Here is a 24,984-nt window from a genome sequence, read left to right as displayed (position 1 = left end):
AAAAGTAAACATAAGGTGCAATAGTCCTCAGTTTCAGCTAATTGATTTGCGTATACGATAGTAAATTTACGAACTATGGCACCAATCAACAGCAACCATGTAGCCTGAAAGTATTTTATAGCGACTCTTGTTTTTATGCCATCAAATTAGTTATTCTACAATTTAGTTCTCAAAAATGTATGGAAAGTGCCTCGTGTTGTTAACTGTGTTCGGTGTAATATTTGCAATTTATCCGTATTTTGATACTCAAGACTTTATTTATAATGTTCCAAAGGTTTATAGAATCTCTATCACGTTGGATAAATTGTTAGAATATTATGAGAAAAAAATGTCAAAAGACCCAGAATGGTACATTGCCCTTAGAATGGCAAGAGGTATGTTTTTATAATTATTGTTAGTCATATCAGTTTACTTAAACTGTTTCAAGTATTATGTTGAAAATAAATAAGGCTTAAAATATTTAATTAAAAATGTAGAACAGTATATTCACAGAATAACGCTATCGTAAAATGTTACGAATTACTCGTAATATAATTGTGTTTGCTCGCAAACGAAAAAAAAAACCGACTTCAATTACATCGACGAGTAATACAACGTAGATCGACGAAAAATAGTCAAGTAACTACGCGTTATCAAAGATTACTCAAAAAGTAGTTATCAGATCTCAATAAAATTTATATGTGACCACATGATAAACATCAGCTTTCGATTAAATAAAAAATTATTAAAATCGGTACCCCCAGTAAAAAGTTATTGCGGATTTTCAAGAGTTTCCCTCGATTTCTCTGGGATCCCATCATCAAATCCTGGTTTCCTTATCATGGTACTAAACTAGGAATATCTTCTTTCGGACAAAAACAGAATTATCAAAATCGGTACATCCAGTAGAAAGTTATGCGGTATAATACAACATAGTATAGTATAAATTTAAATGAGACCAATTGATACACCACCTTTCGATTAAAAAAAAAATTGTCGAAATCGGTCTACACGGTCAAAAGTTCTAATGTAACATACATAAAAATAAAATAAAAAAATACAGTCGAATTGAGAACCTCCTCCTTTTTTGGAAGTCGGTTAAAAATTAAACATTGGCCAGTTGGGGCAGTTGACAATGTCTTCACTTTCCACTCTAGAGTTGTGGGTTCAATTCTCGCAATTAGGCTGATTATCATAGGAAATGACGAATTTATGTATACGTTGAACATAAAAAAAAAATAATGTTACCACAATATACTATACACTTAAATCATAAAACAGTAAAATAAAACTTAAACGTAAAAAATAAAAAGACAACCGAACGAATTATATGACCAATTAAAAAAGAACCCATAAATAATTCTCACTAGGTCAGCTGGAGTATACAATAAACGAGCTGGACAAATCAGTGCCACCTAACCTAAAGGAAAATTTACAGAATATATCGAGGAGAATGGATCGTATTTGGAACAGTACTGATTTTGCAACATTAGTTTACCGCAGTAAAGACTACGAATATGGTTTGTATCTTTCGTATTTTAGTATCAAGACCTTTAAATAGCCATCATACTGCTTTACATTTACCTACCTTATGATCTTTACATAATATGATTATTATCGTAAGTATGTGATTGTATACACGCTTAGACCTCTTTATAATGGAGCAAGGCCAATGTATGATTTTGTTTAATAAGAGTATTTCAATGGTTAAGAAGCTCTTCGTGGCAACTTCATTAATGCTTTAATGAAGTTGCCAAATTTTGCTTTGAAGGGGAAATCTCAAAAGAATCGTGTATCATAGATAACTATTTTGAAATTAATATTGTCTATCATTAAAGACTGTGCAATTAATCATACACGAAGTCATGGCCTATATATATTAACCAAATCTTTTTAAATGTTAAAGCGACTAACTCTATGGCATTTAAGGCCACATGCGAACATGTTTATTAAGTGTTATGAGTGTGATTTTTGAGTCATGATATAAAAATTGATTAGCAACGTAAAACAACATAGTTTATATAGCGTAAAACTTTTACATCCGGTGACCTCATTACACCTATATTATATATTATTCTATAAATTATTTATAATTATTCATGTGGATGGTTCCACACGTAAACTATGAAATTTCATTGAAATCAATGAATAAAAACAAGAAAAGGCGCTATACTCTACATATCTATATAGATCTGGTACCACAATACAAACACTAAAACCAAGTCATCAATGCGCGGCATACACAGATATTTTAGAAGCAGGAAACGAACAAGCCATACTTACGAAACTTATAAAACAAACTTATTACTTATAAAACTTTGTTTATAAGTGAGAATTAGAAACACAGTATTCAAACATTCGAAGTATTTAGTATAAAAGAATATAACGCCTTCATCACAGTATCTGCAATATCGTGAAACATCTAAACGAGCTTGTAATATTGTTTTCACCTCACACTATTAAGATATCACTGTTAAGATATTGGCGACGACTATCGACGACTCCTCGGCACGCTTTAAGTACTTTCCTTACAGAATCTTACAATAAAATTAAGGATGTAGTTAGATCGGTAGGTTAGGTTACGTACCACTACGTAGGTATATTTTCTAAATCTAAATTATATAATAAAAATATCATATCATAGTCTCATTAGTAAAGAGAAGAGAATTCCAGTCTAAGCACCTATGTACAAGTATGAAAATTCTGCCGTTTAATTCAATCCACTCAATGAAAAAGGCCTGCTAAATAAGTTAAAAGGTTTTTACTTTACATTACTTTTTTTTATAAACACATATGACTGTATTTTTAATGAATTTGCAAAAACTATCAGTGTTCCTCTACTATATTATGCTTGTATTATATATATAAACCTTCACCTAGAATCATGCTCTGTATTAAAGAAAACCACTTCAAAATACATTGCGTAGTTTTAAAGATCTAAGTATACAGACGGCGGGAAGCGACTTTGTTTTATATTATGTAATAATAATGTCCCATCTAGACTGTAAGACTTGGACAGGAATTGACACAGGTGCACTTACGACGTGAGTTTGCATCACGACGGTCATTCACTTTTACCTTTTATTCAAACCACCTAATCGACACGACCCGGTTACACAAATTTAATTTAAAACAAACTGACCCGATGACCTACGTACCGCCATATTTTTTCGAAAATACAACGATTTTATTTTAATTTATACAAACCTTATCCTGACAATGACAAAAACCAAAAAAGAATTATCCAATTTGATGCTGTCGTTGGCAAGTTATGCGCGTAAATAAATATCGGTGTTTTATTTGTAATTCTTTACACATACTTTAAACTTTTTGTACTGTTGCTCAAATGAGTATAGGTTTTAATAGAAAACACTTTGAAACTAACTTTCGGCAAATAATTTTGCGTGTTAATTTGATAAGAAAATAAGAGTGTTTATAGCGGTCCAATTAATAATAAATCATATTTTATTGACCCGCGATACAAAGCCTCTTATTTTCTTTGTTATAAACAAGGGGGGGGGGATATTCGCTTCGATTTTTTCTACTTTAAGTAAAATTTTATGATCTTTATCTTTATCGAGGATGCAAACATATTTATTTAAAAAATAAAATAATTGTGTTTGCTCGCAAACGAAAAAAAACCGACTTCAATTACATCGAAGATTAATACAACGTAGATCGACGAAAAAATAGTCAAGTGACTACGCGTTATCAAAGATTACTCAAAAAGTAGTTATCAGATCTCGATAAAATTTATATGTGACCACATGACAAACATCAGCTTTCGATTAAATTAAAAATTATTAAAATCGGTACACCCAGTAAAAAGTTATTGCGGATTTTCAAGAGTTTCCCTCGATGTCTCTGGGATCCCATCATCAGATCCTGGTTTCCTCATCATGGTACTAAACTAGGGATATCTCCTTTCCAACAAAAAAGAATTATCAAAATCGGTACATCCAGTAGAAAGTTATGCGGTAAAATACAACGTAAGTCGACGAAAAAAGCGTCAAGTAAAAACGCATTATTAGATATAACTCGAAAAGTCGTTGTTAGATCTCAAATCAATTTAAATGGGACCAATTGACAAACACCACCTTTCGATTAAAAAACAATTGTCGAAATCGGTCCACACGGTCAAAAGTTCTGATGTAACATACATTAAAAAAAAAAAAAAAAAATACAGTCGAATTGAAAACCTCCTCCTTTTTTGGAAGTCCGTTAAAAAAAACAGATTGTCTCCTTTAACCTTAAATATATATGGACAAATGACCTACTGATACTTTTGAGACAACATTTAGACAAACTTTCAAGTATTACCGTTTCCATTTCCCTCTGAGGTCACTGTTTCTGTTTAATCAGGTAACTGTTTGGACAGTTTGTAATTCAGTGTTTCACTATAAGCAGAAAGTGAAAATTTGTATCATACATATAAATTGTGTAATAGCGTTAAACGTTGATAGTTAAAATTTTATTTTATTTTTTTTGTCTCATTTAAAATAAAAGCTTGTTTTATAAAAAGTTTTTACTTATGTCTCTATTCGCCTGTATTACGTCACGTATACGGACATTGCTATGGTTCAGTCTATTCCATAATTGGAGTTATTTATAGCGTGCAATTTTGAACCTATTGTTTTCACGTAACTTTCAAAAGTTTGAATTCCATATAATTACACAATGATCCGAGGTTATATTATTCAAATTCGAACGTGTGTTATGCGTATGTTACTGTTAACGTTTGAATTTTGATGTAACCAAAAGATAAAAACTGTTTTAATCCACATAATTTTGCACTTGATTTACAAAATTTATTCTTTTTTATGGGTTTCGAAGATATGCTAAGTAATATTCATTGATAGTGTTTTGCTATAATTTAAATGAATAAAATTAAAAATCGAGATATCAAAACAAAAATCGAATACTTTGCTGAAATTTCTTGTAGAATAAAACATATAAGACGATTCAGCCGTAATATCCCACTGCTGGGCATATGCCTCTTTCCCCATGTAGGAGGAGGATCAGAGCTTAATCCACCACACTGCTCTAATGCGGGTTGGCGGATATATTCCCTACTATGAGTAACGATCGCTATCAGGTGTACACTATAACAACCGAGACTGACGGCTTAACGTGCTTTCCGAGGCACGGTGGGGAGACCCACAAAATCTTCACAAATACCCAGTTCACGGCAAACATCTGTATGGCCAATACAAATGATTGTCATGTCCGCAACCGCCAGCACAACAGTCACAAACCAGTGCTGTGACCGTTGCGCTAACGCGTCGTCGCAACAAATGAAACAAATAAGAAAATGCACATAAATGAGAAAATATCAAAAAAAGGTCAAGTTATTTAAACTTCACTCATTTTAATGTTCACAAGACAGGATAACTTGTTTCGGAATATCCAATTTAATGATATAAACAAAACAATGTAAGCAGCAATATTATGCATACGTAATATCTAATTGTATAACGGTCAACGACACAACAATTTATGGTTGTAGAATCTTTATTCTCATAAAGAATTACAATAAATTCAATTACATGATAAATTTGACGATATAAACAATTTGTAATTCATAACATAGTATTACTGCTAGTCCAACACAAAAGAAAAAATAAAACTAATGTGGGTAGAAATCCAACACTCAGTTTACACAGCGATGGAATGCGTGGAATATACACAGATCAAACATAGACCAGAAGTGGCATGGCATTTCAGGGCACTTAAGTTAATTTGTTATTTTATATATTATTATAATTATTTAATATTTATAATTATTTTATTTTATTCAGCAATTTTTTATTATATAATGTTTTAAACTTTTTTTATATGTTCGTAATGATTGTGAGTTTTTTACATCACTCGGAATTTTATTATATAATTTCACGCCTACAAACAAGATATTTTTTGCACCGTAATTAGTACTTGGTTCTCGACATATAAGGTTATTCGCGCTCCTCAAGAGAATTTTTTTTTTGTACTTGCATTTTTTTAGTGAAATTTATTTGTGTATCTATATTTTTCGTTAAAATTTTTCTTATTAATATACAAGTGTTGTACGTGTAAATTTTAGTAACATTCAATAATTAGTTTTTTCGTTAAGTAGTTATATTTAAATAGTACCTTTAGCAATTTATTTTGGGCTCTTTGTATTAAATTTAAATTGGATTTTGCTGCTGCGTCCCAGATTTCAACCAAATAATCAATGTGGGGTTTAAATAAGGTAGCGAACTTTTTGTGGAAAACATTTTGTTACACTACGTGAGAGTCCAGTTAGGGATATATGTTTTTTCTAACTTTTTCAATATGTGGTGGCCATGTCAGGTAACTGTCCAGTGTGAGTCCTAAGCATCGTTCCTGGTCAGTTCTATTAATTTCTGCATTATTTATCTTAAGTGGTTGATAATTGGGAATGTTTTTATTTTTAGCTTTAAATATAATATAATTAATTTTTAAAGCATTTAAGAGTGAAGAAGAAAGAAGATTGTATTGAAACCATTTATTAAGTAAATTTAAGTCATTTTGTGCATCTGTTATAATTTGTATGTATTGAGCTGCCAAAGAAAAAAAGACATGTATCATCAGCGTACAAAGTTACGTTGCCTTTTAAACCTATGTTATTTATGCTGTTTATGTATATTAGGAATAACATTGGACCCAATGTTGATCCCTGAGGGACGCCAAATGTAACTGGTTTCGGTTTACTCATATAATTTCCAATTTTTACCACCTGACTACGGTTTAATAAGTAAGATCTGAGTAAACTATAGTGCATTACCAGTTATTCCTAAATTTGTAATTTTTCCTAAAAGTAGTTCATGACTTACGGTGTCAAATGCCTTTTTTAAATCTATAAATATACCTAAAGCTATTTTCTTTTGGTCTATATTTACTTTAAGTTTTGTAATTAAGTCTATTGTAGCCGAGAGTGTATTTGATTTTTTTCGAAAACCATACTGATTATGGGATATCATAGTGTTAGAATTTAAGTATACTTCTAAACGATTATACATAATTCTTTCAAAAATTTTAGAGATAACAGGATGAACTGATATAGGGCGATAATTTCTAGTGTCATTTTTACTACCTGACTTAAAAATAGGAGTAACTCTGGACATTTTTAGATTTTCAGGAAAGGTGCCACGTTGCAGATAGCTATTTATACAATTGGTAAGATTGGAAAGGATTAATGTTTTAATGCTTTTGATAACTTTAGTGTTTATCCCGTCTATGCCAGCTGCCGTATTACAGTTAAGGCTATCTACTATCTTATTAATTTCATCAGTTAACGTTTGCGATAGATGAGACAGCTTTGTTGACGCTACTTTGATACCTACGAACACTAGTGGCTTATGATATGTAGTAGGTATTGCGCTAGCCAGTGTTTCGCCAATGGTACAGAAGAACTTGCTAAAATGTTCACATATTTCCGCTGGATCACTGATGAATTCTCTTTCGGTTTGTAGATGAGTTGGAGCAGTAGCTTCCTTCGACTTCTTGAAGCTTAAAATATTTATTAGGGACCACATTTTAGCGGGTTTATTTTGACATTTTTTTAAAAGATTTACAGTAATATTCAGTTTTACTGTTTTGTATGAGTTGCACCACGTTTTTTTTTTTTTTTTTTTTTTTTTAATTTCAGTTATTCTACTCTGATTGATGCTTTTTGTTATATAATCTTCTAAAACAGAATATTCAGATTCGTCACTTTCATTGATATAACATTTGACAGATGTGTAGAGTTTTTCATAATCAATGGCTTGATATTTTACTGATTTCAAAGGTTTCGTTCTATAGCGATGTTCCTTCTTATACCACAGAACACGTTTACAAAAATATCTAATTAAATAAGATAAACTATACTAGAGTATTAAATAATTTTTAAAACTATTTTGGTTTATTACTAATTGTGGACGTTTACGGTAATACAATATTTTTATCTTAAATAAATAATAAATGTATAAAAACACACTTAATCGTCTGTTCTGACGGTAAGCAACTTAATGGTAAGCAACTTAATTATTAGATTATTGTAGCTAATTTCATTAAAATATAATTAAATTAGATAATATTAAAATATTGTTAGATAATTTAATTACTTAAATTTAAAACAATTATGAAACCGTACATTTATTCGGAAAATTGTAAGTGTGTAATATATGAATTGCAAATTTTCAATGTTGGCACATTTTAATGAAATAAAATTGATAGCACGAAAAATCGGAAAAGAATGGCAAACAAAAAATACATAATGACATGAATAATTCAAACCGATCTTAGAGATAACAAGTGAATGTTACTTTTAATGAATCGTTATTGTATTACAACGTTCATAAAACGCTAGATTAACATTAGATAATTTGTAATTATTTTATAGTGTGTCCGTGGAAAATTAATATTTTAAACTAAACTAATATTTATATCGAATATGATGTAACACGAACCATTATTTACGATGTAATTTTATATCATCACTATTCACAATCTATTACATATAACTAATAAAAATGAATTGCTGAAACGTATGTGTACGTAAAGTTTCGCATGTGTACGTTAGTTTGTGTAAAAAATGGCGATACGAATTTCACAGAGTCAGTTAGTTATGGATAAAAATCGAATTATCTTTAACTGTTCATGACAGCAATTTATGTTTGTATTTAAGTAGTTTACATAATTAAACTCACAACAAACTTATATCTAAAAGGCTTAGCTATAAATTATTGATAGTATTGATGACTTTCTCCTTACGTAACTAGGAGTCTGATGTATACCACGCTAAAAATTAATACATAATCAATAAGTCATTTTAGAAATAAATAATTTTAAAAGTATAACGCTTATTCTTATTATTATATTATTATTGTTATAACGCTATATTCCATATTTATTTATGATAGTTTTACTAGTGAAGAGTTGCAGTGAATGGTTTTTCAAACGAGGATGTCATTTTTGTATGTGTAGACAGTGTTCCAAGACTTCCAAAAAATATTCTTTACCATCAACTTTCAAGTAACAAGCAGACGTGTGACATGACTATATTACCATATCCTTTAATTTAACGTTACATAAATATCATTTAAGTTGGTAAGACATGAAATACAAACGTCTGTATGTATTCGGCCAGCTTTCGTAATCACATGCGAGTCACGAGCTAATCCAGTAGTAGTAGTCTTCCTGTCTGTTCCGTTATAGATGGAATCTTAAGAGAAAACTTTATTTTTTTTTAATGAAGTAAGTATAATATAGTTTACCTAATGTATATTATACATTAATTCTGTACTCTAGATGCGCCTCGCGATTTCACCAGCGTAATTTCCAAGCCCGTGGAATGTCGGGATAAAAAACCCTATGTGTTATTTTGGCTCTCCAGATATCTACGAATCAAATTTCTTTACGGTCAATTCACTATCCTAACAAACTTTAATATATCAATCACTTCAGCCTATCGCAGTCCACTGCTGGACATAAGACTCCCCAAGTTTGCGCCAGACGTCCCGGCTTCCCGCAATCCCCATCCAGCCTACATCGGCAATCTTACGTAGGTCGTCGGTCCAGCGGGCCGAAGGACGCCCAACACTGCGTTTGCTGAGACGCGGTCTCCACTACAGGACACGTCTACTCCAATAGATATCGGTTCTGCGACACAGTTGACCAGCCCACTGCTACTTCAACTTGCTAATTCTGTGGGCTATGTCCGGTTACTTTTCCTCCCTCGTGGATAGTCTCATTGTTAATCCTATCTTTGAGAGAAACTCCAAGTATAGACCGTTGTACGTTAAGCGACTTTAAACTTGTGGACCAGTTCCTTCGTCAGTGTCCACGTCTCGGCTCCGTGTGTTAACACAAACAGGACGCATTGCTCGAAGACTTTTGTCTTCAAGCATTGCGGAATCTTCGAAGTTAAGACTCGACGAAGCCTGGCACACATATTCAGCTCGAGACACTTTCCGATGTTAAGAACACGTTTCTAAGAGTTTCTTCTACTTTATTTCATAAATTGTATCAACGCAATATTACATTGTACAATTTGTGTTTAAGCCTATTTGTTACATCATATAATGCCTATTTTCGTAATGCACGAATATATATATATATAACTGTTATATCATGTAAGAAAAAAGTCTACTGATTTTTATGTGTCTTAATTATTAAATTAAAAAGTATTGGTAGAGCAATGGTACCATCATCGCGATTCAATACAAAATTACTTTCTCGCTTTAAATAGAACCTATTGTGTGCATCGAATTTACGACTTCAAGTATTTTAATAATAAATTATGGGGCGATATTAACAACGTTATTTTCTCCATGATGTACTGGAGCGACAATAACAACATGGATTATGTATTAAGTCATGAGAAAGCTAAAGTTATGAATTCAATCTTAGTATGAGTTGCTTTATACATAGCGCACTTGTTACGGAAAGTGATAATCTGACATGGCAACTAAAATAACAGAAGTCAATTTAACTCAATACCCCTATGTTTTTAATCAATGACCACTTCAATCTATTATCAAATTTTTCTAACACTGTAACCTAAATACAATAATTAAGAAGCCCACATTACTGTTGATACTTTTTTTCCATTTGTTTTTATGCATATATATACCTACTTCTTTTTTTAATAGCAAAAATTTATGTTCAAATTTTAATAGCGTTACACACAAAAAAAAATTAAACTAAAAAAAAAGAATAGATGAAAACAAACACTATTATAGTCAAAGCATTAATCAGAGATAATGAGCTACAAGTTTCATGTAGAAAACTATTATATAAGGAATATTGAATACGCTTAACTTAATTAGAGATACGACTTAATATAATAGCTAATTGTTGAGGCAATAAATAGTTGTTAACTAGCTACAGCCTTCAGTATACGTAACACAATACAAAATGTTAGTGCATTTTTTGTTCCAGTTTTTCTGTAATTACGAACGATACTTGCGGTATAACTTTCATATAAATAACCATGCTAACGAGCTTGTAAATAGCTTTACGATTTAAAATGTTAACCGATTTTCTATTTCAATTTTTTTTTTTCAAAAGAAGTGCAATTTTTTAATCAAAATGTTTTAGAAATAAGACTAGCTAACGATAAGCTTAAGAGTCATTTCACAATTTTACGCTCTGCAAGTTTAGGTAAATTTGGTCGCATCGCGCGAGTCGTACGAGCCGCGCGATCTTTGTGCTAGTAAGTATAGTGTGACAACCAAAAGACCACCGTGATCATTGTCTAATGTATAATAAAAATTAATAACTATGATATAAAATGTTTTTTTCATAATTAATTTGTTAAAAATTTCAAGTATGTTATATAACAACAGTCAATAAATTTAAAATAAAAATAAAAAATCAATTTTATGAAACAATTTTTTTTAAATTGATTTAGTTTTTTCAGTTTACGAATGAATCTAATATTTGCGATATGAATAAAGTAGCATTTTATGACATCGACACCGACAAACATATTAATTAACAAATAACAAGACAAACAGATTGAAATGCCTATTTGTATTGATAGTGTGGGAAAAGAAAATTAAATTATACATTTGTTTACAGAAATTATCATTATATTATTTTACAGTTATTTTCGTAATATGTTTATTTTATTTATATTTTATTATGAAAGTATCAAATGCGTTTTATCCGCTATAACAACAGGCGCTTGGCGCGTGTGAGCGAAAGAGACGGCTGCGCAGAATTTGGCGTGGACCTTACCTCTAAGAGCGCTAGCGCTCGACTGATTTACCGGGCTTGATGCGTGGTAATATATACTATCATTTTATTATTTAATATAAAATGTATTAAAAATAATTACATCTTTTAAATATTTTTTTTTGTATTCCTTAATGATGTAAGTTTACTTTGATGAAGATAGTTCGTTAAAATTTCTTAGTTTTCTAAAAGAAATATCGCTTTTAAAATTGTACTTATTTGGGAAATATTCGTAACTTTAAATTTTTTTTATCGTTTAATAGAGATACAAATGGAATAAAAATCTATGATAGTGTGCAACAAAATTATATTCCACATATTATGATATTTTTTTTAAAATGGTTTCAACGTAGAGGTTATTGAAAAGTAGGACTTCAAAGTATACATTACGACCGTTTACCTAGGGAGGAGGCTGATGAAAAGATTAATAATTTTATACACATAATATAAATCAAAATTCTGATCTGACTATGGACTACAACAAAGGTTGCTTTATTATATTTCAAGAATATAAATTACATTATTGCATCCAACACTGAGATTAACGACGTCAAAATATTACAATTTTGCGGATTGTTACCGATTTTTGTGAAATGGCTCTTAAATTAAGTGCAATAGGGATACAAACAATGTTTAAAAGATTTTTTTTTTTTTTTAAATATAAATCAGAAATAATAACAAGAGCTAATCGTTATTACATAAATGCGGTTATGGAACATCTTCTCACACTTCTCTTCACTGGCATTTTCGTCTTTCCTTAAAAATGTATCTAAAAAAACCACAAAAAAAGTCACCACTCATAGTCATAGTCCTCCCGTGACCATGATTGCTGTAAACGTAAAGTATTCAAAACTTCGGACATTTAAAAAACCTAATAAACCGCGATAAAATACGAAAAAGTTGTTTCATGATTATGTACATATATCAATCAGTATTATATATTGTTCATAATTCATAATATGTCAAAGTTCATGCTTGCTTATAAATATATGCATTATATGTATACTGCTATGTTTATTACATAATTCGTTTCTTTACATTAATTCTTATGTGACTAATTTACATAACATAAATAAACGAAAATCATTTGTACCACAGTAATATTACTAGATCAGGCACAAAAATATGAGCCTCCTTTCTTTGTTGTCTGGTTTTAATTTATTGTTTATTTATTACTAGCGAAAATGTGCTTGCATGGTTGCAAAAACTATCAGTGTTCCTCTGTTATATTATACATGTTTTACACATATAAACCTTCATCTGGAATCACTCTATTTACTAAAGAAACCCGCATTAGAATCCGTTGCGTAGTTTTAAAGATCTAAGCATTCAGACAGCGGGAAGCGACTTTGTTTTGTACTATGTGTGACAACCATATTCAATTGATATTTTTAACCATTAAATGTGTTATATTTACTTTCAATTATCCTTTTTAGTTGCCAAGGCCATTTTTGAAAATATCGATGTGTTTTCTTCGGTTCTGGAACCGATCACAATCGGTACGATGGGAACGCAAAAACCGTTTCGCTTTGATTTCGAACAATATGTTCAAGAGGCCAGAACAAAAATGCCGACTAGAAAAGCAGCAGGTATAGTTACATTATTTATTATTATAATGATTTAAAAAAATATTTAAATATCTATAAAACTAATATATATAACAAATAAATAAAATTGGAGTGTATGTATGACTTCATCCGCGTGGAATTTAACAAAAAATTATTGTTCAGTTCGCAGAGTTTAAAAAAAAAAAAAATCTCCAAAATAAAAGTAGCCTAAATTACTCCTTATTACATCAGCTATCTGTCAGTGATCGTCCCGTCAAAATCGGTCCAGCCGTTTCAGAGATTAGCCCGAACAAACAGAGAGACAGACAGACAAAAATTGTAAAAATATGTTATTTTGGTATATGTACCGTGCATACATACATATGCATTTAGTAAAAAGTGGTGATTTAATGTTACAAATGACACCAATTTTATTTATTTCTATAGATATAATTATTTAGTTCTATATATATATATATATATATATACTTATTTTCTACCTACAGGTTAGTGTTCTTCCTATGTATCTAACACACTGAAGTGGTGTCACTCTATTTCACAGGCCTGAATCCTACGCCTGTCCTTAGCATCGTGAACAAAGACTTTGCCAGTGGTATTTCACACTTGTAGATGGTTCTTTTCAGGTTGTACTTAAAGATGTTCTTCGTCCTGGCACCCACCGTTCGCCTAATGAACCTGCCGATTGCGTCGACACCGTTGTCAGTGCAGTAGACAAAGGTGTTAGTGTGTCTTGTCACCGCTACTACTGCTTGGGGCACACTGTCGTGAATTTGGAGCCTCTCGATCTTTATTTGGATGATAACGACCTCGCCGTAGTTTTGCTCTTCGGTTACATAGATGGCAATGACGCGTGATCCTTCGCCGATCAAGTATCCACGGTCTATTAAGATTTTTTTTCTTCCTGCGTATTGCCACAACAGTGTATCTATTTATTCTGGACGGTATGATTGGATGATTACATGTTTACCTAAACCTCGCAGATGGCATATACAATATATATGGGACTCCGGTATGTGCAGTACCACTCGTGTGAGATGTTGGTTGTCAGGTAAAGTCTACAGTACCTCATTTCGAACAGATTTTCTCTGTCTATATAAGGCAACTGGCTAACTTCTCCGATGAGAAAAACTTCGTTTGCCCCCGATAACCGTGCAGCCATCACTATGTCTCCAAAATAATTCATAAGGGCTTCGTCCATCGTAAGATTGTTACACTTTGTGTTCGCTTTAAACCAGTTACTAAAATGGAGGCCAAGTGTGCACCCTAGACCTGGTTTTGTCGCCAACGCGGTGGGTTGGTTTCTCTTTAAAAACTTATGCAGCTTCTACCGTCGTGGTAACTACTATTTCTACATTGTCATTGAAGTTCCCAACTATGTGTGTCGTTTTCCGCAGACCCGGTTATGAGTTAAAAATAAATAAATAATCAAGTGTATTTTTTTTAGTCTTGGTGTAGTTTTTACGCCTTACTGTGAAATCGGAAGTAGAAATTTTAGAAGCATGACATTTTTATTTATAGTTTTGATTGCATATAACATAAATAAGTATTTCAGCGTTTACGGAAATTATGTGTGTTAAAATAGGAGAATAGTTCGTAATACTAAAACTACCTAAAAATGGCTTAAAAAACTTAAGAGAAGACTGCTAGCTTTATGAGCAGTCTGGTAGTTCTAACGCACGTAAGGTGAACCATAAATGTGGTACAAAGAGGTCATGAATTGTTGTAATATAATGATTATACACAACTTTACCCCCTCTATCAAAAATATTATCAATTACTACGCGGGCAGTTGCTAGTCCTATTATAAAATATTTTTTTTGCGTGTGAAGGTACATCTAAGATTTGTTTATTTATTTATTTGAATCATGGACAGAAATGTTCTTCTTTATTATTTTATTATATCTTTCTTTTAAATTCTATAGTCATTGAAATTAATAAATGTGTAATTGAGACAGTCGATGTTTTCGCTGTAAGCCCTGACACGGTTAAATCTTTAAAGGTCGTTTTCTAGTTCAACAATTAACCGCATCGGGGCGTTGATAGAATATTGGTTTATAAAAAAAGTGAAAGAGCCTTGACCCATTTGTGAGCAAATGCTAATATCTCATTTCTAAACATCTACTAAGCTAACGACCATCAAACTATATGTTTTGTGTATTTTAGACGCTTGCATGATGCAATTGCTGATATCTGCAATGGAAATGCAGACGGCACAAACCGATGGAACCTGCGAGTTGTCTCCGGAATGTCAAACGCAAGTAATGCAAGGATCTGGACTAGCATTTCAACAAACCAGTCGAGTTCGTGCGATGATTCTATCTCGTCTCTTTGATTGTATGGAAGGCGTTGATATTTCGGCGTTGATTTATAAGTTATGTATCCAAATTTATAAGGAAACAAAATCTCTGGAAGCATGGGATCATCCGGCTGGGACTAAAACATTGTTTATGCAGCAAAGTAAGCAGTATTCTTCTTGATAACTGGTTAATTTGCGAAAATATTAATTAAGTCTACTTCTCTGATATTTTATTTTTTGTTAATTGTAATAAATTGTTGTTTTAAAAGATATTTACAAAAAAAAATAGCAAATGTGTAGAAACGTGTCATAATAAAACTCAAACATCAAAACATAAATTGACATTTATGACGTTATTCGTATCGTATGCTAGTAGTAGATATAGATATCTTAAATAAACGGTTAAAACCGCAAACGTTACTCACAGCGTCACTAAGTGCCAGCGTGAGTTGTTTCACAAGATTACCGACGCCATAATTTTTTAACACCATGGCTCTTTTATCGCTTCATAAGGAGAAAACTCTAATAATTATTAGCTTTCATGTTTCAGTATTATTATGTGGATCTCAAGGCTACGGAGAGTTTATAAAACCACGATGGATGAATAAAATATTGTCATGGCAAGAGCCGAAAGGATGTTATGCAGATAACCGTCAGCCGTTTTTGAAACTTAGCGGTTTTGTAGGACCTGCATCATCACCGCCGCCAAAAGACAGAGAGGTATGTATGTATCAGGGGCCAATCCTTGTACTTAACCGAAAGTAAATTGACACATCACGATATCTTTGCTGATTAATTATTTATGATATCACAATTATAAAATTGGGTAGGTTCATGACAGTGGCCTATTTATCAATTGCCTAGTCGCTAGATCACATTAAGACAATCCTAAGAATAGAATAGTAAATAACAGCAAACGTTAGTAGCGTTGTCTTTATTCTGTCAACTATTAATGCAATGATAACGGGTAATCTGCAGTAAAAAGTACTTCTCTAGTGTCAAGCGTCAGTTCCCAGAATTTGAGATTTTTCGACAATCTGACTAGATTTTTCACGATGGGCTACCCAAACAGTCGATTCCAACGTGCATTGCCAACGCTATTAATTTACTATTAATCAATTTATATAGCCAGGCAAATCATCAAACGTTAAGTAATATGACGGGTATTAGAGGACAATGATCTATTAGATCTGATAAAAAAAATTTACTACCTAGGTGTAAATGAAATTACTGTCAACATTTGAATAATTGATAATTTAACTTTACTAATCTTCATAGGAAGAATATCGTGTGAAGAAAGCTGCGTCGTCTGATGGAGGTTCCTGCAATTCTTTGACGTCAGCGATGGCTTTGGGTTCTCTTGTAATTTACGTCCGAGCACTACTAGAAACTGATCAAGCATTTCAATATGATGTACTTTTATAAGAAATGTATTGTGTTTATTTCATAAAATATACGATTAGTATATACTTACTGCGTCTTTTTGATTAATTTCCAATTTATATTAACAAAACCAATAAAATACCGCCTTATAAAATTGTAATCATGAGACGTCTTAGTCATTAATAGGTAAGCGTAGGTACACTTATCGTTGAGATAATAATTATTTTATTTACATAATTCAGTTTCTGAATTAGAAAGTGACGATAAAGTAATCTGAGATCAATCATCAATCATCATCATTACAGCCTATACAGTCCACTGCTGGACATAGGCCTCCACAAGTTTACGCCACAAATAACGTGAACTCATGTGTTTTGCCCATAGTCACCACGCTGGGCAGGCGGGTTGGTGACCGCAGTACTGGCTTTGTCGCACCGAAGACGCTGCTGCCCGTCTTCGGCCTATGTATTTCAAAGCCAGCAGTTGGATGGTTATCCCGCCATCGGTCGGCTTCTTAAGTTCCAAGGTGGTTGTGGAACCTTGTTATCCCTTAGTCGCCTCTTACGACACCCACGGGAAGAGAGGGGGTGGCTAAATTCTTTAGTGCCGTAGCCACACAGCACAATAATAAGTAATCTGAGACCTGATCTTTATTAGCATTTTGAATTAATTCCAGTCGTAGTGCAACCAATGGAAAGGGCTATATTTAGTATTTATCCGCGACGTGAACGAAGGTTAGCGGCACAGCCCAGAGGATTTGTAAGTTAGTGACAGTAAGCACACAGCTCGTAGAGTCGAAAGTCAATAAAACAGAAATGTTCTCAAGTGAAGATCACGCACTGACGAGTCCTAAAAAATGGCCAAGTACGAGTCGGATTCGCACACCGAGGGTTCCGTACAAACCAAATTATTAAAAATATTTTTATTATATGATGTAACTAAAAATTTAATTAAATTTTAAATGGGAACAAAACAAAAAATAAATTGTTAAGCCATTCACCAATGACGATGTTTTAAATAATTATGTTTGCTCGCCAACGCTAAAAAACCGATTTCAAATAAACACATCGACAAGTAATATAACGTAGGTACACGAAAAATAGTCAAGTAAATGCGCGTTATCAAAGATTACTCAAAAAGTGGTTATCAGGTTTCGATCAAATTTAAATGGGATCACCCAGGAATTATCGAAATCGGTACACCAAATGAAAAGATATGCGGTATAAGTACAACACAGGTCGACGAAAAAATAATTAAGTAAATACGCATTATTAGAGAGACTATGGGCAAAACACATGAGTTCTCTCCATTTTTGGCGCGAACTTGTAGAGGCCTATGTCCAGCAGTGAACTGTATTAGGCTGAAGTGATGATAAGTGATGAGATGTAAACTCGAAAAGTAGTGGTCAGATCTCAATTAAATTAAAATGGGATCACATGATATGCACAACCTTTCGATTAAATTCGATTAAATCATCGAAATATTTCCGGTCCGTTGAAAAGGCGTTTGTTTTTGTTTTATTTATACATAGAAATGTCACATTGATAATAATAATTATACCGATTATATAAGTCTATACACTTTAGTCTTATCTGTAATATTTTACTATTTACTATTTTTACTATTTAGTATTTTACTATTTTATAATACTTATAATAAAATGGTAGGAATGTCAAAACTGTACATTGAATATTTTTTTAAAAGAATACTTGGGGTGTGATCTAATATCGATACCGAAGCCAAAAATATAGTTTTTAGAATTTTTGTCTGTTTGTCTGTTTGTCTGTATGTATGTCCGGTATAATCTCAAAAAGTAGCGCATGGATTTACTTCTTTGGCACGAATATTATTAAGAAGTCGGGTCAACATATAGGCTACATATTATCATGCTATCACCTACCGGGAACGAGCAGTAAACCTTTATTTCCTCAACGCATTCTGTAACAACGTGTAATCTAAAGACGCATATTTGAATGTTGTTGTTATTATGTTAAAAACCATGCTATATAAGCTAGCTTCACACTATAAAAATCACGCAATATAAGTAACTAAGCCGATAAACATAATTAAATGAATATAAGTAGACAAGACAATTTTAAAGCAGCGTCATCTATAAGATTTTTCTGTAGATATGAAATGTAAAGAAGAAACGGGTAAATGAATGTTATTTGAAAAGGTATAATCGTAGGTATTTTTGGTGCTGAATAGCATTCACGGCAGCAGCTAGTTTTACTATATAATAAAAAATATTCGGTAGTCCGCATTTGTACATTTTGCGAAAATTATTTTCTTAAGCCGACTTCCAAAAAAGAGGAGGTTCTTAATTCGACTATATTTTTTAATATATGTGTTACCTCAGAACTTTCTAATGAAAAAAAATAATGTTGCAAGAGTGAGATTAGCCAGTAATATTAGTAATATTACATTAAAACTGTATTTTTTCATGGTTTCGTGTGAGTGAAATCGAAGGTGCGATAGGATGTTCATTTCAGCCTATCACAGTTCACTGCTGGACGGTGGATATTACGAGTAGTATAATATATTCTGGTAATGAAATCTCTTCTGCCTGCGGCAAAAAATTCAATTAAACGTAAAACGTTTAAGTGTTATCTGTAAATAATTGGTTAAAAGTATTTTTGACGTCATTAGATTACGTAGTTGTAAACAACGTTTTTTTTTTAAAGCAGAATTTCACAACTTTTTATAATAATTTTTTGGAACAACCAGGAAATTCATGGTCGTAATTTAGTACAAAAAGAATGTACTTAAAACATTTTTTATTTAGATTACTTACAAATTTGCCATTTTTATAAAATGGTAAATGGTAGTGAAAATGCCTACCTTAAAGATACACATTTTCATAAATAAATAAAAAAAAAAACAGAAATCCCAGTCAAAAAATGATATTCTGTCTATTGCTAATTAAAACAGTTACGTTTTCATGGAACTATATGTAATTCAAAAATATGATGAAATACTAAGTTGACGTATTTTTATAACGTATTTTATAATATACACGGAGATACTTTAAATTATACTTTTAATTACTTATAAATGGAGAGCCTTTTTTGGTTATACTGCGATAACTACTGAACCGATCGGAATAATACTCTTATACTATAAGGCACAACGTGTTTCGGAGAAGTCTTTAGTATATGATATGTTATAATATAATAAATAATAATAATAAATACTTACAATATACAAACACGGTCATCTGTTCCTAAAGTAAGCAACTTAATGCTTGTGTTATAGATAACCGCCGACTTGTATAGCTACATTTTTTTTTTCGATAAACATACATATAAATAATGAATATATAAATAAATATAGGTATATATTACCAGACACGGGGTGGGAATCGAACCCATAACCCCCGGAGCAGAAAGCAGAGTCACTACAAACTGCGCCAATGGGCTAGTCAATATGTTGTGTGTGTGTGTGTGTGTGTGTGTGTGTGTGGGTGGGTCTTCCTGACAGGCTCGAGGGTCTGTCTGGGTACGGGCCTCGAGGTTCCCTCTTTACCCGGGCTTTATTCACATTATTTCGGCCCTGTTGGGCCAGGGTCTCAATGCCTGCAATTAGGGTCTTCGCCTTGTATATGTTTCCTAGTCTAGCGTCGGTCAGTCCTTTAACGTCGGTCAGTCCATTCTTACGACGGGATGTCCTCCCCCGCGTCGTCCAGATCGTTGCCACCACTGTCCGCGCTGGCTCGGCTCGGCGTTGGTTGCAGGAGCTCGCGTGGTAGAGGACGCCCTTCTGGCGGTCTTGCATGTAGCGGGGCAATCCCGTGGAGGTGCACCTTTGTCCGCGCGAGCGACCATGGCGCGCGCCAGTCGGCGCACGTACTCCTCCACGGTGGACGTCCTGGTATTTCTGTGCAGTACGGTGTTCTCGACGTACCACGGAGCTCCTGCAATCAAGCGCAGGCAGCGGTTCTGCTGGACTTGCAATCTTCTGGCCTGGTGCGCCGAGCAAAGAGCGTACCAGGCCGGGGCCGCATACGTCAGGCGCGAGCGGACGTAGGCACCATAGATACTAGCGTAATCAATACATGTGTCGTGAATTTGTAGGTAAAATAACTGCTTCCTTAAAATATAAAAATAGTATTATATATATCATTGTATAGTATACATTAAACATTTGTCATTAAAATCAATCGTCAAATGAGCCTTGAAATTTTTACAATAATAATATTTTGCTTAATTGCTCCCGGTTCTTAAAGACTCAAGTGTTTCAATGATCACGTCAACCCATAGAAATGTCTTATAAATTATGTATTGTTTCAAGTAACCAATTTGAAAAATAATATGTACATATATAATTCTTAAATTCTTACTTAAGGGTGAACTGCATGTCATCATTCGAAGAACTGTAGTCCTTTTTGAGAAATATCATGATTTATTTTTACTCTATTTTCATCTACCACGTCATTTTACTACAAATTGACAGACTGATTCAGCAGTGACAGTGTGCAGCTTGATTCAACTTGAAAGATAGATAAAGATATATTTTATTTTGATCTATGTAATTATTATATTTAAGAAAAAAATAAGGCGATACGGAGTTTGCCAGGTCAGCTAGTAATATAATTATGTATATTGCAGCATACCGTAGAACTTCCGCTGTATTCGGAATTAAATGTCCACCAGTTCTTGGCTTGATTACAATAACTAAGAGAGCGAAAAATTATCAATTTTTATAAAGATTCTTAGTAAATTACTTATTAATATAGTTATAATTAGGTTCTTCTAATTATACAGCTACAGAAAACAATACATATTAAAACATTGTTATTTGATATTAATACACATAATTAATAACTGATTAAATCTTATATTGCTTAAAAATATGAATAGATAAAATATTCAACTTTAAACGATTACACTTAATTTTCCATTATAGTATTAGTAATTTAATTATCCATTATTAGTAAGAATTTGCATTTTTCGTAGTGTTTATATTAATGATTTAACTAGCAATACCTGTGCGAATAATAATTCGCACTAAATAAGTAAAAAATTTACCGCCAATCATGTTGAAATTGTTTCACAATTAAAGCCGTCAAATATATATTTTAATAATTAATTAATTTACAAAAACAAAAGCAATAATAATTTTTTAGTTGTGAACGCTGATAAAGCAAGCAATTATCTATAATATGATATTTAATTTATGTGAACTAATTGTAAGTTTTTTTTTTTCTAAAAAGGGAGGCAAACATCTTAACCTTAGCGTATTAATTTAATTATATGATGAATAACTAACAATAAGTTGATTCCGCTGACCTATTTACTGATCCGATTTTTAATTTAAAACCTTCGTAATGCATTGGGTTAAAACAGAAATAATTTACATCTTATTTATTTATTTATTTTTCATCTTTTATTTTAAATCAAACTTATATACTATTATACTGAATACTTAAACTCGTGACGACATAATATTTTTGTGCATTTTGTATAACTAATAAAAAATAAAAATGTAAATTAATGTTTAAACTAGTTTTAAGACTAATTTCAGTATACATATATCTGTTTGCCACAGAAAATATTCAGCCTCTTTCCTAAAAGGATATTTTCTCATACATATAATAAGTATATAATTATCATCATTACAGCCTATACAGTCCACTGCTGGACATAGTCCTCCACAAGTTTACGCCAAAAATAACGTGAACTCATGTGTATTGCCCATAGTCACCACGCTGGGCAGGCGGGTTGGTGACCGCAGTACTGGCTTTGTCGCACCGAAGACGCTGCTGCCCGACTTCGACCTGTGTATTTCAAAGCCAGCAGTTAGATGGTTATCCCGCCATCGGTCGGCTTTTTAAGTTCCAAGGTGGTAGTGGAACCTTGTTATCCCTTAGTCGCCTCTTACGACACCCACGGGAAGAGAGGGGGTGGCTATATTCCTTAGTACCGTAGCCACACAGTACGTATATAATTATGCTTGTGTATTACATTTATGCAACGAAAAAGGAAGCTATAGCAAGATTAAATACAAATATGTAATGTGATATGTAAATTGATATAATCAAAAAAATCTACACTTAACATTAGCATGTTAATTGGATTTTAATTTCATATTCATTCAAACATAAGAGCTTTTTATTATTAAGTATCAACAAACGTTTCAAATAAAAACAATTATTCTATATGTTCCAGACTACAACGTTTAACATCAGCCTGCTATCACAAATATGTGAGACTTTACCTGTGAGAATTGGTAATTGGATTCCAAGCAGCTGTCGCTGTTACTTCAGTGCTCAATAGCTTTTATGGCGACCGTAAAGTAATTAGTAAAAATCAGCCAACGAAAAGTAGCACGTCCCTTTTATTTAGGTTTGCAGATGATGTAAATGGACGAAGACACATTTAGCTCTTTTTATACATTTTTCTAGGGCATTTGACACCCTTGAACATAGCACCTTAATAGAAAAGCTCAGTCATACAGGTATTAAAGGCCCCGTATTAAAATGGTACAAATGGTAAAAAGTATTTAAGAAACAGATCCTATTTTGTTAAAATAGAAAATATTACAAGTGATGTAATATCTGTTTCTGAAGACACAGTTCAATTTGAATTCAGCTTACGTATAAATACTTTTTTGTAATTTTGTAAAGTGATAATTATTATACTTATTGAGTGCGAATTATTTGCACTGGTATAGCTAGAATATTTAAATTTTGTTAATCGTATCAGTACGCTGATGACACTTGACTCTTAATAATAGCAAATTCAAACGTAAACAAAGCCCTAGAGAAAATGCAGCAAAATTTTGATTTACTAAATAAGTGGTGTCATGACAACGGGCTTGTCACATCCAAGATAAAACTCGTTCACATATACTCACCATACACTACGACGTTCTGTGAAACAAATAATACATTAAAGGTAATAATCATACTTGTTTTCATCTAAATATCCACAAATGTAAGTGCCCAGTCATAGAAACTATTGAAAAACATATATGATTATCTTGGATTGGTCGCGAACTGTTATTTTAATTGGAGATCTCATATAAGTACTGTATGTGACAGACTCAGTCTTCTTGGCTAATATAGTTATGGTGGTGTGGCAGTGAATTCTAAATTATCTTGGAGTTTTTTTTTTCTATTTTTTGGCATATATCTTGTAATGGTCGCGATTTGTTTAAATTTTGTAGTTTGAATTTTTTTTTGCTGACCTGCCTCTCCTCAACTTACTTTTTTGGAATTTTGCCAGAGACACAAAATTCTTCTCGGAAACGGGGGGGGGGGAGGGTATTGTAACATATATAATTTTACTGATTTATTTTGGTGGTGTAATTGCTCTTTTCTTCATGCTAGGCGTTATCGTATATTAGCGCGGTCCTTGTGACATGTGGTTATGCGTATGGGGCCATAAGTAGGGATCTGGTGTGTAAGGTTAAAAGTTTAGACATGTTTGTGTATTCCTAATTTTAATTTTAGAATTAAAAATTTGTCATCTTATTTGAACTACAAGAGTGTGCTTGATACTTTGTAATAAATTAATTTAAATCTGTTATTTTTGATTTCATCATCCTTTTATTGAATTTTAGTATTTTTTTTTATTCATTCTTTAATTCGTCACATTAGAAATTTAATTTCTCTCTAGATGAATTTTTTTAGCGCGTGACACTTGGAGTGGAGTCCGCATTTTGGCAAACGCAGTGTGGGACGTCCTCCGGCCCGTTGGACCGACGATTTGCGTAAGATTGCCGGTGTAGGCTGGATGAGGATTGCGGAATACCGGGACGTCTGGCGCAAACTTGGGGAGGCCTACATCCAGCAGTGGACTGCAATAGGCTTATCAAATATAACACTATACAAAGTTTTCAAGTTAGAATCTTAATAAAATCGTAACTCTTAAAATAAAAGAACAATATAAAAATACATAATAACAATAAACTTTTAACATATTGCAACGTGTTACCGGTAGAAATTTGTTTTAGAAAGTAGAAATAGTATAGTGTAGAAATTTTTCTTTTAACGTTATATTGAAATATAAATTTAAATATAACGTTAAAAGAAAA

General features: G+C 32.4%; 1 protein-coding gene across 1 annotated transcript; it reads left to right on the top strand.

The window, feature by feature from the left end:
- Positions 1-175: 175 nt before the first annotated feature.
- LOC123657054 (UPF0764 protein C16orf89 homolog) lies at positions 176-17,037 on the top strand. The gene is made up of 6 exons (XM_045592652.1): positions 176-374; positions 1,350-1,499; positions 13,137-13,289; positions 15,432-15,725; positions 16,115-16,284; positions 16,843-17,037. Exons 1-6 carry the CDS (start codon positions 176-178, stop codon positions 16,987-16,989), a joined length of 1,113 nt encoding a protein of 370 aa, XP_045448608.1. The 3' UTR covers positions 16,990-17,037.
- Positions 17,038-24,984: the final 7,947 nt, after the last annotated feature.

The sequence above is a fragment of the Melitaea cinxia genome, chromosome 10, assembly GCF_905220565.1.
Source record: "Melitaea cinxia chromosome 10, ilMelCinx1.1, whole genome shotgun sequence".
NCBI classification, from domain to species: Eukaryota; Metazoa; Arthropoda; class Insecta; order Lepidoptera; family Nymphalidae; genus Melitaea; species Melitaea cinxia.
This window is presented reverse-complemented; position numbering and strand designations above follow the sequence as displayed.